Source organism: Pagrus major, chromosome 5 (genome assembly GCF_040436345.1).
Source record: "Pagrus major chromosome 5, Pma_NU_1.0".
Classification (NCBI taxonomy): Eukaryota; Metazoa; Chordata; class Actinopteri; order Spariformes; family Sparidae; genus Pagrus; species Pagrus major.
The window spans coordinates 32502313-32519452 of record NC_133219.1 but is presented as its reverse complement, the minus strand read 5'-3'; the positions used below and the strand labels follow the sequence as shown (position 1 = coordinate 32519452).

At 42.3% G+C, this 17140-nt stretch overlaps 1 protein-coding gene across 1 annotated transcript in view; it reads left to right on the top strand.

The window, feature by feature from the left end:
- Positions 1 to 16213, top strand: part of ghra (growth hormone receptor a) — a 32262-nt gene extending 16049 nt beyond the window's left edge. Inside the window, 9 exon segments of the mRNA XM_073466985.1 lie at positions 4964 to 5093; positions 5205 to 5374; positions 7255 to 7433; positions 8095 to 8248; positions 8426 to 8516; positions 8709 to 8778; positions 10445 to 10680; positions 10773 to 11508; positions 11510 to 16213. Coding sequence (XP_073323086.1) covers positions 4964 to 5093; positions 5205 to 5374; positions 7255 to 7433; positions 8095 to 8248; positions 8426 to 8516; positions 8709 to 8778; positions 10445 to 10680; positions 10773 to 11508; positions 11510 to 11662 — 1919 coding nt within the window. The 3' untranslated portion in view covers positions 11663 to 16213.
- Positions 16214 to 17140: the final 927 nt, after the last annotated feature.

Here is a 17140-nt window from a genome sequence, read left to right as displayed (position 1 = left end):
AATGCCACATTGCCTCCTGGCTCGACATTTAACCTCCACTGTTAAGCTCTTGAGCTCAGTTTAAAGGTTTAATTTTTTTTTCCCCCCCCTTCAAAAAATGAAACACATTTGTATGAATATGAAAGAAGTAAAAAGAGGAATTGTGAAATAACTTTCGGCCCTCTTGTCATTACATCTCATCTCATCATTCTTTATTTTCCCTCATCGTCCAAGAAGCGTTCCCTGTGGAAGACAAACGATGCCGTCCGCTGCGCACACATTAACACTTCTATCAGTGTGTGTTGCAGAAGCGTGCACACGCGCGTGTGTGTACGGGCAGTGGAGCAGGGATATAATGTAGGACTTGGCATGTGCAGACTGACAGGCACTTTTACTCTTAGCACAGCATTAGAGTGAGCTGCCAGTTTCTCCATCTGGTTAACAGAAACACCCACACACACACACTCACACACACACACTGATGGCGATGTGGATCATCTGGCACGTGTTGTGCAATGGCAGTCAGAAGCTGGAGCTGAACAGTAGTTCCAAATAAGTATACTTAACTGTTTAAAAGCGTTTTTTCTGCTTCATCAAGAGACATGAAGCGACACGACAGATTTACCTTAAAAAAATGCTACATTTAACCCTTCCTGTTGGGATTAAATTGAGGCTCGTGGCCGCAATTTGGCTTTGATTGCCTTGTTATTGTGTTTACCGTGTCCGTAGAAGGCACAGTACAAGCTATGTAGGTGAAGTGAGCGAGGACAACAGGTTGTACTGTTCAGCCGCCCTGTGTGTGTTCTTCTCAAGCTAAGGGCAATCAAATCAATTATGTGCTAATACCAGGACGAAGAGACACTTTCCAGCCCATGTTCCTAATGTTCATGTGTCTTTCTGTTCGTGTGTAAAAACTCAGTGAAAACCTGCACACAAACGGTACACGCAGATGCAAGAGATGATCAAGTTCATTTATGTAATGCCTTTAAAAATAAAACAAAATTGTGCAAAAGTGCTTTACACTCAGGAAACCAACCACAAACACGCAGGTTGGCAGTTAACGTTTCTGCAAACCACTGTTCACATTTGTACGCGTCATAGGCTACGTTCTGTATCGACACTTCTACAAAATGTGTCATATTATGACCTGACTTTCATAACCAGAGGTGGAGAGGATGGGGTTGGAGTTACAGACGAGAAGGCTGACAAGTAGTGACCGCAGTTCAAGACTGCATGTCAACATTTTCGAAGCGTGACACTAGTAGATGTTTTTAATGAGACCTCAGTACAAACTTCTTGTTGTGTTATGTTTAATGAGAAGCTGGGACGTTTCCAACCTGGTTTGTAGCAACAAAACCAAGTGTTTTTAATTAAAGTCTAACCAGACCATGAGCACAGCATTGTCACAAGATGAAATTTATAATTGAACCCAAAGAAACAAGAAATGTTAAGTTTTCAATAAATCCATGGTTTGCATGGCATTGTGTACATTGCCCACATTTATTCTGGTGATTTGGATCCTTCTGCACTCGTTTTAGACGTGAAATACCAGAGTTTCAGTAGTCAAGTCTGTGGGGTTATTAGTTCACCAAGAACTTTCTACATGTTGAATGAGGGTAGGAAATGCCGAGCTTTAGATGCAATTATACATTTAAAAAGGTCTAAAGTTCACAACTGAGCTCAAAGTTGTGAAACTCATAGAACTAAATTCACCAGATGGACAAGATGGAAATGTTATTTTCCCCCAAATCCAGAAAGTTGTGTGTCATCCAGCGTTTAATGTCCTCAAGTATTCCTGTCAATGTACTGAGCTCAGCTTGGTTGTGAAATATCAGTGAAACACATAATTAAGTTAACGGCATAGCAGGTCCAACTGATTTTGTGCCAGTCAGTGACTGTATCTAGTTGAAGCGTGCATAAAGAGAACAGCAAAGGACCCACGGCTGAACCCTGAGGGACACCATCGACAGTGATAGCTGGGACAGATAACGGGTCTCTTCCAGAGGCTGTGAAATTTCTCGAGCAGAACAAGTTTTAGATGAACTGCGACATATCAACATGACTAATGTCTAAAGCTGTTATGTGGTCTGCTTTAAAAACAAAATTTTTTCATTAAGGGAAAAATGTCCTCCAATATTTGTCTGTTACATGCCGACATAAATTTTCATCTCAACGACATTTCTGTTCTGCAGCCAAAGAAATCACACATTCACTCCCTCTGTTGCCATCTATGTCTCTCTCTCTCCTCCTCTTCCTCCTTACCTCACATCTCCTCTCTCCTCACAGCAGCCTTTTGAAGCGTTACTAACCTCAACACTAACTTAAATCCACAAATGAGCCGGAAAAGGTGGTAATTCATAGCGTCATAGCCGTCATTTCCCTCGCGCCCCTCATGACAGTCGAGCATGTCACAATACGGTGACTGATAAAGCCCGGTCGCACCTTTTCTCGCCGCCTTTTTAGTGCTGTTTGCCAGATGGCGCTCGCGCCTGGGAGAAGAGTGCTTTATTTAGGCTTTTTAGTGGATTTTAAACCTTAATGGCTAAAGCTGACATCGAGGTAGATAAGTGGTTTCCTAGCTCCTCCGTATGGACTGATGAAGACAGGATGTGAAGCTAAGAGCTGTTTATCAGTCTCAGCTGCACACACAGCGCATGAGGACCAACAGATACATGTGGACAGCCAGGATAAGGGCGCGCACGCACACACACACACACACACACACACAATTAGGTTTCTTCTTCCAGCCAGAGGCTCTCAACTGCTGATCATATGATGGCAGCTGGCAGGTACAGGCAGGATCTAGCTTCAGTTAAACTTGTTTTTATACAAGTACATGTAGAAAATGGGGGGTAAGGCCCTGCAACAAAATTACCAGCCTATGCATGACAGGTAATTAACATCTATCTGTCAAGAAGTTGCCCTCTGGCATGTGAACCGGTTACAACTTGAACAGTTTTCTCACCATAATGTATCAAAAATACATTATTAAAGCAAGTTGTAGCAGTAAGCCTCACGATATCAGAGAAGAAGTAAGAGGAGAAAAACGACAGAGAGACAAAAGAAAGATACGGGTGAGAATTTGAGTCTCTCCAGGTGAGCAGCCAAACCTTTCACCTCTGACACACGTCAGATTCGCGAGCATCCGTCGGCGTCTTCAGCGATGAAAACGACTTAAACTTTAAATGGCTGCACCTTCTGACCTTTAGTTCTTTATGGAGAGGTTAACTGTCAGAACACACTGCCTGTGTGCTTTCACGTCTCCTCCGTCCCGAATAGAACAACAGCTGTGAGATGACATTCAAACACGTCTCATTATGCGAATAATTGCACATGAGCAACAGTTTAAAGGAGCGAATGAAATCGTAGCAAATGATGGGAGAATTAAAATCGACCGACTGACGCTGCACACGAGGAACAAAGTGATATGAAAATGCAAAAAAAAGGATTGAGCTGTCTGGAATCTCAGGTTGCAAGGTGTTATTTTACTTTGTGTGCAGTCTCTCCTGCTGTACTTCAAAGCTCTCCTTTGCATCCAGCGTCTGCATAAAGCTCTTTCATGGTGGCAGCTGGAATTCGTTGGATGGGGGCAGGGAGGGAGGGAGGCCGGGTTGAAATAGCAAAGCTCTGGGAACCACGACAGTGTGCAGAAGATGAAGGGAGGGAAAGGAGGGAAAGGTGGGAAAGGGGAGGGAGGGAGGGGTTGAGAGCTGGAGGCACAATGGCGTAGGAATGCAATGACTTATGAGGTTACACTGGCATCAAATAGAAAGCGAGCAAAGTAATCAAAGTAATGGTGCACAGTCTGTGTGAATAAATGATGACTGTTTGCAGCCTGCGCTGCCTGGAGTTTGGGGCTTGTTTGTTAGGCTGTTTTGTTGCGGTGGTTAGAAGTGTGTTTATGTTAACGAGGGATGCATGGCGGCCGGGTGTGCGCAAATGTTGCTCACATGCAGATGCGGCTGTAGTATTTCATCGTTTTTTAAAGGAGGATTAAGCAGTGAATCTATGTGGAGACAGTGTTGCTCCAGTCTGGCTTTAATTCCTCGCCTTGTGTTGTGAAGCATGTTTATGTTCTGGGTCTGTGTGTGATTTATGCTGCAGCCAGCGCTGGAGGAGGGCGGTTAGAGCAGAAATCAATGATACCTTCAGTTGCTTATTTATGGTTGCACCAAACCCTGGGACTCTTAGCTGGATGAGAAACTGGCCCTCCGACAAGGGGGAGGGAGGCAGCGGGGGATTGGCAATGAGGAGTGACAGGGTGCCGAGGGAGAGTTGGAAAGGGCTGAGTCAGGGCCTCGGGTGGGGCAGAGGAGATGGATCTGTTTGGTTAGATCTAAAGGTTATAAAGGCACGGGGACTGAAATCTGATGCAACGTAACTCCATCTTTCAACAAGTTGTTTTATTTTTTTCTGCTCGCATGTGAGTCACAGGTTTCACATGTAGCACAAGTCAATTTTAGATTTAACGTACGCTGCAGACGGAAAATTATCCTCATCCGCCGCCAGCACAAAGTGTTACCGCTGCTGCACATTACGTGGCTCTCATCTGGGCTGTGTGTTTTTCTCGTGGCAGGTGGCAGCTACAGGTGGGTCGTAACCTCCATCGCTGAGAATATGTGCTGCTAATGAGACGTATGAATTTATGTAACAGCTCTTTGTGCACAAATAAGACAACAATACGCACAATGTCCAAAGCACACAGCGAAAACATTTTGTCGACAGTCACCTTGAATGTTTCCTTACTCTTATCTTGACGTTCAGACTGAGTACTTGCTCGTATCTGCTGTGAAAAACAGATTTTTTGTTTGTGTCCATGAGCAGAAGTCAGTGGGGATAATGAGGCTTTGGTGTTATCAGTGTTATTGATAAATCGAAATGCCTGTAGCTTGTAGACATCAATAAAGCTGATCGATCAACCTAATTCGATATCAGTTCCTCCCTACGATCCTTACCTTTCTTTGTTCTCCTCATTGTATTTCAGCTCCGGTTGAACCACATTTCACAGAGTGCATATCGAGGGAACAGGAGACATTCCGATGTTGGTGGAGTCCAGGCAGCTTCTACAACCTGACCTCCCCTGGAGCGCTCAGAGTCTTCTACCTTAAGAAAGAGTGAGTGTGACAGCCCCGCTCTACCAGGAGAAGTTGTGTGGTGCGAGTCCCAATAAAAACGCCAACCAACTGTTGTTTCTGTCTTTGCTTCTTCTTCTCTTTCTACTTCAGCTCGCCCAACAGTGAATGGAAAGAGTGTCCAGAGTATAGCCATTCAAAAAGGGAGTGCTTCTTCGATGCCAATCACACGTCCGTTTGGATCCCCTACTGCATGCAGCTCCGCGGCCAAAACAATGTCACTTATCTCGAAGAGGACTACTGTTTCACCGTTGAGAATATCGGTCAGTAACAAATGTTTGTGCCACATATCCTCATATAAACAAAGGGAATTCTGTGCTGCATTTCCAGTGGAAACTTGTGGTTTCACACTTTTTTTGCGCATGTGTTTTTCAGAATCTTTACAGACTACTGAGTAAATGTATTCACACAGAAAACGCCATGTGAGATAGTTGATTTCCAAGAAATGCTTCCTGCTGCTGCATATCAGCCAAACCAGCAAATGTCACATGCTTGTCAACATTACAACGTGATAATGTGTCAGATAAACAGTGTTTAAGCGCTTTGATCCGTCAGTCTTTATCAAACAGGCCGGCAGAAGATGCTGATGCGCCGTATTATCGCACGGCAAACTCAAATATTTGCTGATATTTCTTCCATGAAGAAACCTTTGGTGATCAGAGCTCCTCACGTGTGCATATTGATTATCAGCATGTTTTTTTCTCAATTACATGGATAATGTCCTCTTTACCACAGTGAGGTGTAGAGTAAAGAGGCTATTGATGGATGGTCTGTCCATTCATGGAGGACTGTGTGTCCAAAGCAAAAGTGCAAAAGCTATGGGTTGGATTTTTTTAAATTTTTCTGTGAATATTCATAGTCCCCAGAAATCTGTCTTAATGTTTTTGGTGACCAACATTGGGCCAAAAAGTTCTACTTCTACCCAAGAAATATCCATTTATAATCAGCAACTTTCCATTAAATTTGATAAGAATATTCATGTTCCTCAGAGGATGAACCCTTTCCATTGTTTGCACTCCATCATTCCTTGTGGAGGAATCAGCCAAGTGTGAATAAGTGCACACATTTTTTAATGTAATTGATCAAGTTTCCATGAAATTTGGAGAAACACCCTTTTTAGTTTGGTCATCCTCAAGACAACATTTACATGTTTAGCTCCACAAACGGTAGAGCTACGACTAGTGTAGTCATAAATATGTTGGTTATTTCAACGGACACTTAAAGGGGCTTGAAGCCGGTCGTTAGTTTACGTTAGCGGACTCCATTTCTAAACTAACGATAGCTGCTGTTGCTCTCTGTTAGCAGAGCCGAGAGAGGCACTGAGATGAGCCCCTCGAAAAAACATGCATAAGGTCGCAGCCTTTAGACTGCCGCAGGAAATCTGACCAGTGCATCACAAAGAAATCCACAGTCCAGCAGCATTAGACAATCCACAGGCTTCTACAGGCATCTGAGAGAGAGAGACAGGGAAGGTCTCATTTTCTCGTCACGTTGGCTCACATATGGTGGATAAAAATGTGATTGATACATGTCAATTTCTACAAATTGTCACATAATAACATTTTTTACTTTTTCTGCCGAGATTTGATATTCCAATATTTTTCAACTCATTTTTGAGAACTCCAATGCTGGAACCAGTATATGCACAAGTTTTTTCCTGTAGTGGAAATGACATATTATTATGCCTATTTTTACTCTGGGCAAAATAAGAAAACTACTTCAGTTCAGGTAGCAAATTGAAGTCATCTCATTGGCCTAACAGTTCGCAGGAAATGTATTATGCATCCCTATTTTTTTGTCTTGTATCTATTTAAAACTAGTGAGTACCGGTTCAATTTTACAAAATGATTGCTATCAGAACGAAACTGAACAGCAGCTCTGTACATTTTTTGCGGTATGTCTTGTTAGCACATAAAAAAACATACAGTTTAGGTGACTTCCATTATAAACTGTAGATTTTAGAGTTCATCAACTTATAGGACATACACAGAAAATTCTTTGTGTAATTATAGTTATTTATTTGTGAATCTAGACATTTTAAAGTGCATTCAAAGCCATCACTTAATTTACGATGTTTAGAGATAGAAATAGCTTGTTTTTTTTCTTTCTGTTCAAACCGAACTTTTGCCCTTTTTCCTGGCAGTGCGTCCTGACCCACCAGTGTCTCTTAACTGGACCCTTCTGAATATAAGCCCCTCTGGGCTAAGTTATGATGTCATGGTCAACTGGGAGCCCCCTCCCTCTGCAGACGTCGGGGCGGGGTGGATGCGCATCGAGTATGAGATCCAGTACACAGAGAGAAATACCACAAACTGGGAAGCAGTAAGTCGTCTCTCTTTTACTTGCTCTTAAAATGTCTCTCTTCCTCCTTTGTTGTATGCACACTCACACACACGGTGACATGTCCTGACACATGTCAACATGCACCTTAAAGCTTGCCTCTGTGCGCGTCCACAAGCTCACACCCCTGCACCCTCTTTAAAGTAAACTGTAGGTAGGTCGCACAGGAACAGTGTCTTGTTTCCTCTCCCCTCCCCCCTGGACACTCATGGCTTAAATGCAATGAAGCTTTGTTGGCAAGGCGGTAGAAGTCTGAGCAGGCCCTGTGGGAAAACACAGCCTCTCTGAAGGAAGTGAAGGGAGGGATCTGTAGGTCAGAGGCCATGGGACCTTGAACAGGCTCATATTCATTACAGCCTGGCCTCGCTGTCTGACAAATGCAGCCTTGGAAACCGTTTTAGAGCGCTTCATTATAACAGTATGTCCTCTGTCTAATGTATCTGAAATGCTTCCACAATTGTACCTTTGGAAAGGTCACTATTACAGGTACCAGAAATAAACATGGACTCTTAACTGTTTAGCTCCCGTAAGCTTCAGTTGTAGCTGTTTCTCAATCATTCTGTGTTTTAATGAACACATTTTTTAATTCCTTCCCTGAGTGATTGTTCTCTCTCTCTTTCCTTTATGTCCTTCTGTACTTCAGTTGGAGATGCAGCCGCACACCCAGCAGACAATCTACGGTCTGCAAATAGGAAAAGAGTACGAAGTGCACATCCGCTGCAGGATGCAGGCCTTCACAAAGTTTGGAGAGTTCAGTGACTCAATCTTCATTCAAGTGACTGAGATCCCCAGCAAGGGTAAGGTCATGGGTGGAGTAAACAATCTTTTGGTTCGATGCAGTAAATAAACATGGCTGGCCTGTTGCTTTGTTAATGGCAGACAGACTGGGTTCATCACCTTGAACATCAGTGAACATTGTAGTTGTCAACTATGAGGATGATGAGGATGGGGTTCTGTTTTATGTTGTCTTTCAGACTCTAATTTCCCGTTCACGCTGGCTCTCGTCTTCGGGGTTTTGGGCATCCTCATACTCATCATGCTGATTGTCATCTCTCAGCAGCACAGGTAGGAACGGACTCTCTCGTTCTTTCCGTGCACGCACACCGATACTGTCCAAAAATATATTGAACCTCCACTGCACTAACAATGGCGGTAACAACGGGACATGTTCTCTGCAAAACTCACAGCGGGTTGTGCAGTGCAAATACTGACAACTGTGAACAGATTATCCTCATCATGCCTGCCTTGTCGTTGCAGATTAATGATAATTCTGTTGCCACCGGTTCCTGCACCCAAAATTAAAGGCATCGATCCAGATCTGTTAAAGGTACATTTATGTCTGTGTTGTCATTCTGCTGTCAGACTGTGATTATTCTTAGGTGAATCTACCCGTTTGCATACTCGGTCTTAGCTTTTCACAGGTGTGTCTTTGTCATGTATAAAGAAATTATGGTAACACTTTAAAATAAACCTAATTTATAAATGATTAATTTATAGGTAAAGAGGTTCTTTGTAACAATTTGTAGTACTTTACATGTATTAATCACTTTTTTTATTGTCCATGTGTGAGCGGATTGCAGCTTGTTGTGAAGAATGAAACCACCTAAATGGTTAATATAACTGTAGTTCATCTGTAAACATTATTTGGATGGCCATATTAAATTTGCAGCTGATGTTTATTAACCTTTACAGCTGCTTAAAGCAGAACCGACAACTTTTCAACTTTCCCCCCTCTTAGCATTTCCCTGTGGTAATACTGTTGGCAACATGGCTACCACTAACGGCCTGGCTACTGTCCAAAGCAAAAAACAACCGAATGAATCCCGATTTGACCTGGAAACCCCAATCTCAGTGCTATGAAAAAAGACAGTTAAACACTGTTTAATTGTATTAATAAGGAGGCAGGTTTTTCTTTTGGAGAGAATGTCGGTCTTGATCCGTCTCGAGTCCCGGTGGTTAGGGGAAACACACATCAGCGAGATAACAACACTGGAGAGCCCTCAATCGAGTGAATACCTCGGTTTCTAACTCCTTCTTTGGCTCCTCCGAGAAATGTGCCATTTATTAGTGATGGTTATTATAAAGTGTTAGTGAAATAACATTACCAAAGATGTCAACAGTGTCACCACTACATAGTTTATTCACCAGAGGACAATGACAAGTCTATTTTTCAACTATAAAATGTCCCTTTGAGTACAAATCTTGGTTAGAAATTCTTTCATATCTCACTTTCATTGGATTCTATTTATTGAACAAAACAAGTATCAGCTTATTTTTAAATCTCATCTTATTTTTTTCATCCAGTCAGACTCTAATACATAAAAGCTGTGTGTATTATACCCTACTTTAAAGACACAATGAGTTATATTGCAAACATCAATAATTTATTGAAGCGAACATGTGGAATTGTGCTGTTTATTCATTATATGAAGTCTTTCGTAACCGCAGTTTTTTTTTTTTTAATTACATTTCCATTGTAATTTTAATTAAGAACAGACACTGCTGGGCATCCATTTGTCTCAGCTGGCGGAGGCATTGCAGGCCGCGTGATCGTCACATCACCCACTGTCTCTCTCACACTCGCAGCCTGTTTACCATTTGTGTCAAATATCAAATAAAAGCAAAACATGTCCTGAAATAATTTGAAAGCAAACACTCTTGTTTTGTGTCGGTAAACAAGGACACAAGGACCGCCGAGGGATAATAAGATGTGAAGAGGGTTTCGGTTGTGTTGTGGGTGTATTATTGCCAGATGATGTGGGATGCATTTAACAGGCAGCCTGTTTGCGCTTTAGTAAACAACCTTACCCTTGAACCTCAGGGGAAAAAAGTCCTGATAGGAGCAAATAGAAAAATGATGCTGCTGTTTCATGGCCAGACAAAGGGAAACAAAGCGAGTTGTGTTTGTCACAATTAGTGACAATGTTTTGTCGAGAACAAGACAAGGTTTTATTATTACATGACTCACAACATACACATTTGTGCTCTTGCAGAAGGGGAAGCTGGATGAGCTGAATTTTATCTTGAGCGGTGGAGGTATGGGTGGCCTATCGACCTACGCACCGGATTTCTACCAAGACGAGCCATGGGTGGAGTTCATCGAGGTGGATGCTGAGGATGCAGATGCTGCAGAGAAGGAGGAAAACCAGGGCTCAGACACCCAGAGGCTGCTGGATCTGCCCCAAGCTGTCAGCCACCACATGAACATAGGGTGCGCCAATGCCGTCAGGTACTGCATAAGATCTCACGTAAAGTGTGTTTTCATGCTGCCAAATGGCTCTCAAAATATGAATCCCCGTTCTTTTCCTGTCTCTCCTCCAGCTTCCCTGACGATGACTCAGGTCGTGCCAGCTGTTACGACCCAGATCTGCACGACCAAGACACCTTAATGCTGATGGCGACCCTGCTGCCAAGCCAACCAGAGGATGGAGAAGACTCCTTCGATGTTGTAGAAAGAGCTCCAGTCGTGGAGAGAAGCGAGAGGCCCCTCGTCCAAACCCAAACTGGGGGGCCCCAGACTTGGGTCAACACAGACTTCTATGCCCAGGTCAGCAATGTCATGCCCTCTGGAGGTGTGGTGCTGTCTCCCGGCCAGCAACTCAGAATCCAAGAGAGCAACTCAGCCACAGAGGAGGAAGCACAAAAGAAGGGAAAAGTCAGCGAGGACACTGAGGAAAAGAAGCAGAAGGAGCTGCAGTTTCAGCTGCTGGTCGTGGATCCCGAAGGAAGCGGCTACACCACAGAGAGCAATGCCCGGCAGATCAGCACTCCCCCTAGTACCCCCACTCCTGGCAGTGGGTACCAAACCATACACCCTCAGCCAGTGGAGACCAAACCTGCAGCCACAGCTGAGAATAATCAATCACCTTACATACTTCCTGACTCTCCCCAGTCCCAGTTCTTTGCCCCTGTCGCAGACTACACAGTGGTACAGGAGGTGGACAGTCAGCACAGTCTGCTCCTCAACCCGCCTCCCCGCCAGTCTCCCCCTCCCTGCCTGCCACATCACCCCGCCAAGGCCCTACCTGCTATGCCCGTAGGGTACGTCACCCCAGACCTGCTGGGGAACCTCTCACCGTGAAATGACAATGCCACTTAGGCCTTTAGGTTTAAGGTTGATTGACCAGGAAGTCGCCCTGCGGTCACAAAAGCCTTGTTTCTACCTGATTCCTGCTGGAAACCAAATAACTCGCAGCACACAGTGTGGATGAGAGTGTACAGGTGGTTGTTTTCAGAAGGTGTTGAAAGGGAGACGTGAAAAGCTACAAGCTTACATCTGCCCCATCAATTAATTTGATGCAGAGGCAGTCAAACGTAAACATCAAAAAAACCAAATGCACAGATGGCTCATATATATATACACACACACACACACACACACATAACAGGCCGAGACTGTGATTGCAATGAGTCAAAAAAGCATTAGCTCACTGCTAAGCTGCCTTGGATCGCATTACACGTGTGGCTAATTGTGTTTAGAGCATTTTTGGAGTCTTAATCTTACAGAGATGTCAGTGTATGATTGATTAGGATAAGACAAGCACATTGTAGTCATGTATTTCACACCGCATCGAGAAGAAATAGCTGATGTCGTTGTTCATACCTCTTGCTGGCAGAGGTGCTTTGCCTCTCGATTATGACTTATTTTATATTCTTACATTTCTTATCTCATCGTGTCATCTTATTAGTACTTAACTAGAGATATATTTTTGTACAGAAAGGCATTAGCTAAAGGAAAAAATCCGGCCTAAGATACAGTTGAGAACTATGCAGTTTTACCTTGCATTCCTGGCTTCATTTTGTTTAATGGTGTGCTCGTCAAATTTTCCTGAATACGTGGCCAATGGCCGATTTAAATGATGTCAAGATATTTTTTTATCTAGCGCCACAACAGAGTTTAATAGAACATATACTTTCATCTGACATGCACACACGGAGACTTAAGTCATAGACTATATTCACATGGCAGCCATCTTGTGGCCATCACACTCGGGATGGGAAGCACAAGTGTCCTGTGGCTGTGTTTCTGGTTGCAAGTCGTATAAACGCAGGGAATGCGACAGATGGGGGTTGCGATTGATCAGAAATCAGAGAGGCAAAAATAGCATCAGCCTCCCAACATAGACTAATACTTTTATAGCTCGTTCCCACCTTGAGGTGGACATTGAAAGGCATTCTCGGAAATGAAGGAAATCACTATCTGAAGTAAAAAGAAGAGACGGGGAGTAAAAGGGAAAATACAACATTTCATCATAAACTAATCTGAGAATACATCGAATATAACAGACTTATTATACATGTCGTACAAGTAAAAGGAAATATTTGTTCGGATTCATTCACAGCTGGGAGCCTCTCAGTACAAACAGTGCAGTGTATTACACTGAGCACCACCTAGTGCCTCACGTTGATGTAGTTATTTAGCAGAAGGGAAGAGAGTCCACACAGGTCTCACCTTCACAAACCAGCACTCACTCACCAAACCTGTATGAGTAAGCTTTTTATTGGAGGGAGGAGGAGGGGGGGGTTCATTCTTCTCATGTTGTTAAAGACAGCAACTGGAACAAGTTGAGAGACTGTGAAAGTATGTAATAGCTGTAATTAGCTTACATTTTATACTTATTATCAGCCAAACACTACGCGTTAGCAATCTGTGCCTGCGATTTCAGCTTGCCATGTCTGTGCCATAGAGTGCTTCATAAAGAGTACATTTTTGCATCGCTCTGTACAGGCAAGTACTGCTATGCATCAGTGAATTGGTGTAAAGCCTCTCTGCGTTCAAAGAGTGTACGTGTTTCGCCTTAATTGATATTCAGTTTGGCTTTCTTGACATAGTCCTAAAATTACGAGCATAAAAAACAGTTGCAAGGGTGAAAATTTTAAGAGGCCACTAAACCGTAATTACAGCACATTTCCAGTCTTGCTTGTTAAACTGACTGCTGTTTCCGAGCCAAAAATGTTGACCGGGGCAAGTACTTAAAGATCCTGAAGATCTGGTTTGACAGAGCAACAAATACATAGATACATGTGAGTATATTCCCCAGAATATCTGAGTCTGCTCATACTGTATGTGTGTAATGAGGCGTTGATTCCTTGTTACTCTGCCTGCATACTTTTATTACGATAACTATATTTAGGTATTGTAGCTAATTAATTATTTAACCACATCAGCTTGTAGCATGAGCTCACCCTTGGTTTATTGGCAGTGTAACATAATAATTTGAAATCTGCATCATAGCGGCCTGTGTGGGTGAGTGGAGACCTTTTTGAAGAGATGCTCCTCCAGTGTTTTCATCTGGTGAATTCTATCATAAAGGCTTTGACAATATGCCTGTGACGTACACGCAGAAGCATAGCATACTGCATACAATAAGGTACCCAAGCGTAGGTCAACAGAGGTTGTGCTTATGTGTGTGGTTTTGTGCTACGACACAATGAATTTTCTCTTGAATAAGTTTATGAATGTGTCAAGAGCATTATCACGGTCTAACATCAAGGCAGCCTCTGAATAGCCATGTCGCACCGTAAACAAAACGTGTTTCACACCATGCTACGGAAGCTTTGAATCACCTTGTTTGGAAAATCATCCTTGAGATAAGCAAGCAGGCGGATGACTATAGAATGGAGATGAATAGAGAGATGAGACAGAATAGGTCTTTTGTATAAGACAATCCCATGATGAAGCGAGACAAAGCAAGAGCCATAAAAAGAGATGTTTAAAAAAAATAAATGTGAATATGACAGATATGTGCCATTTCTCTCCTTGTCTCTCTCTCTTTTTTTTTTTTTTTTAAAGCTCAGTGTTCTGTTGTTGTTGCCTAGTACTGATGATACCAGCAAGTCAATGCTGTTGCAGAAATGTCTTAATATATTTACTAGTGCTGTAAGATTACAGGTATATATTTTTATGTTATTAATGTTACTAATCACGATGTATTGCTGCTCGGTACATGTATTTTTCCTGCATTTGGCCTTACCATGGTTGGAAGGGGTCATTCAAGAGAGTGCAACGATCATGATTGTGTACAAGTGTAGATGTTTGTGATAAAAACCTGCAAATTGGATGATACCGATATCTGAAAATGTCCTGTTGCCTGGGAGATATGGGACGGTGTGATTTTTGTTTACTCATCAGTAGCGACGATAAAACGATTTTGCCCCCAAAGTCATTCAGCAATGCAGTCGCCTCGCAGTGCTCATCCAGCATTCACAGTGTTTACACCCATCCAAAGATCCCCCAGAAGGCTCTCTGTGTATATGAAGGAAGTGCAGATTATGGAAAAGCACTGTTCAGGTTGTGTTTCAGTTGTACCGTGGTGATTGTGAATGTGTGCAAACTGGAATATGCAATGCAATTAACATATTGAGGAAAAGTTGTAAAAGCTAAAAAAAAAAAAAAAAAGGTAAATCACTGAAGGTGTTTTTTTTAAAAGGTTACAGCTTGGAAGATAAATTGGGAGGTGCTTTTTTTTGTTCAAGCTTACTGTACAGGTGTTTACTACATTGTGTCTGCGATTTCATTTCTTCTTTTTTTTTTTTTTTTGCCAGTTCACAATGAGCTCATTCTTAATGTGGTGTAAAAGTTTGCGACTGTTATTTCAAGCTTATAAATGTTACAGACACTTTAGAGCAAGCACTTTGTACACACGTATATCTGATGTTTGAAATAGTATTCAGATTTTTTTTTGTATTTTTGGACTTGATCAAGTCTATGAATGACCTGTTATTCTAAAAAAAAAAAAAACAGCATTATGTTTTTTATTCGGCACAATAATCAGACAATGAGGATCATTCGACATCAATAAGCTGCAGTTTTGTTTCTGCAGAGTTTATGTTTATTACAGGACATATTTTACACTACCAGATTGATAGAATGATGTACTGTAATGGAGTATTTAATGTTTGCTATAAGATTTATGGATGAATAGAGCAGATAGATATAGTCTTTTATGAAGTCATATCAGAATATAGGCAGAGTGAAATAGTTATACTGTAACTCTACACTCTTACATTTCTCCCACTATGTGATTTTATTGTTGAAAAAGTGAATGGGCTACAGTGTTTTATAATGATTTATTTTGGCATCCAGCTTCTTGGTTTTGCATCGGTTCAAGGGTGGCTTTTGTCGCTCTGTTAAGCCTGGAAGTAATCTTGAGTGCTGGAATTTGTGCTGGTTGCAACTCTGTATCAAACAAAGAGCGTTCAGCCACACATTTTTTTCAGCTTGTTGGAAAAATACTTTAATTCTTGACTTGAGTACAGCCTGTACACCCCTGTTTTTTTAAAGATTAAGTTCAGTGGCTCCTCTCTGTCACGGGTTATATTTTGTCTAGTTAAGAGTCCTCAGATCACCCCACCACCTGAGCTGACAACAGTGGATGGGGCAGCTTGAGCAATGTGTGCACTGTTATTCTCTGACATGTGTGATTCATGTTTATAAAAACAAAAATATCTATATATTAATACATGTCAGAACTGGAAACGGCTGCATTGTGGTTGCAATTGTGGAAAAACGCAACACCATAATTTATCAGTTTGTCATAAAATGATATGACTTGGCTTCATTTTTTCGTGCCTCAGTCATATTTTCAGACCCTCTTGACCTTGGAGCCACTGTCCTCGTCCCTGTTGGCTGCTGTTTTACTCAAGGCCAAGAACTGTGTTGATCTTTGATGATTTGATATTGCTCTCTTACCAGTTGAGCCTTTCTGGTGTTGTATAAGCTTGCAACAAGTTACACAATAAATGTATATACAGCATCTCAATCCTCTTGTCCATGTTTTTTGTCATCAGTTGCTTACAGGTTTAAAGGAGCGATTTGTAATATGGCCAGAATTTTAGCTGAAAACATAAAAAATAAATAAATACATTTAAAAAATGAACTAACATTATCAACAGAGTGTGAAGAGACAGCAGTGCTGACGTCAATGGTCGACTCAGGATGTCGGCCGGGACGAAAAAAATTAAAAGGGCACCAACTGTGCCTCGTGGTGCACCAGTGTGTAAAGAGGGCACGCTAAAGGGCACTTTGCCACATTTTCTCCATTGGAAGGACCCCCTAAAGAGCACTTTATCACATTTTGTTATTTTGAAAGGCACCGTAGAGGGCACTTTATCATGTTTTAGCTACCATATCCAAGAGGGCACTTTGCAGTTTTAGTTTTTTCGATCACGTGGGCACTGTGGATTAACTCATCGTAAAACACACTTCATTCAAACTCTTCACAAACTAAATACAACTCAACCAAGTCTTGTTTTTTCTTTTCCATAGTCACCTCTGGTTTGGTCGAAAGTCATCAAAGATGTGAAAGTGTTCCAGCTTTACGCACCTTTTTCAACCACTGCTCACACCCGACTGACGCTTCTCTCCCACTGCATGCCTCACCTGTCCCCACCTGCCGCGTATAGTCGTCCCCATGTTATGGTCTTGGTCAGAGCCGCTGTAAATCGCCTCTGTACTGTATCCCCTCTAAGGCCACTGGCTCCATGGCTAACTGAGCCATGAGCCAATTAGCTAACGGTAGCTAGCTACAGCCAAGGATAGCTAGCAGAGAGCAGCAGTTGTCTGTTACTGTGTTGATATACTACCCCCATGTTTGTGGTGCTGCCTTCGAATTCTGGCCTGAGTATTTAATTTAAACAAATAATCTAGTGTTAGTGTTGTCAATGCAGAGGTAAATTAAACAAATTCG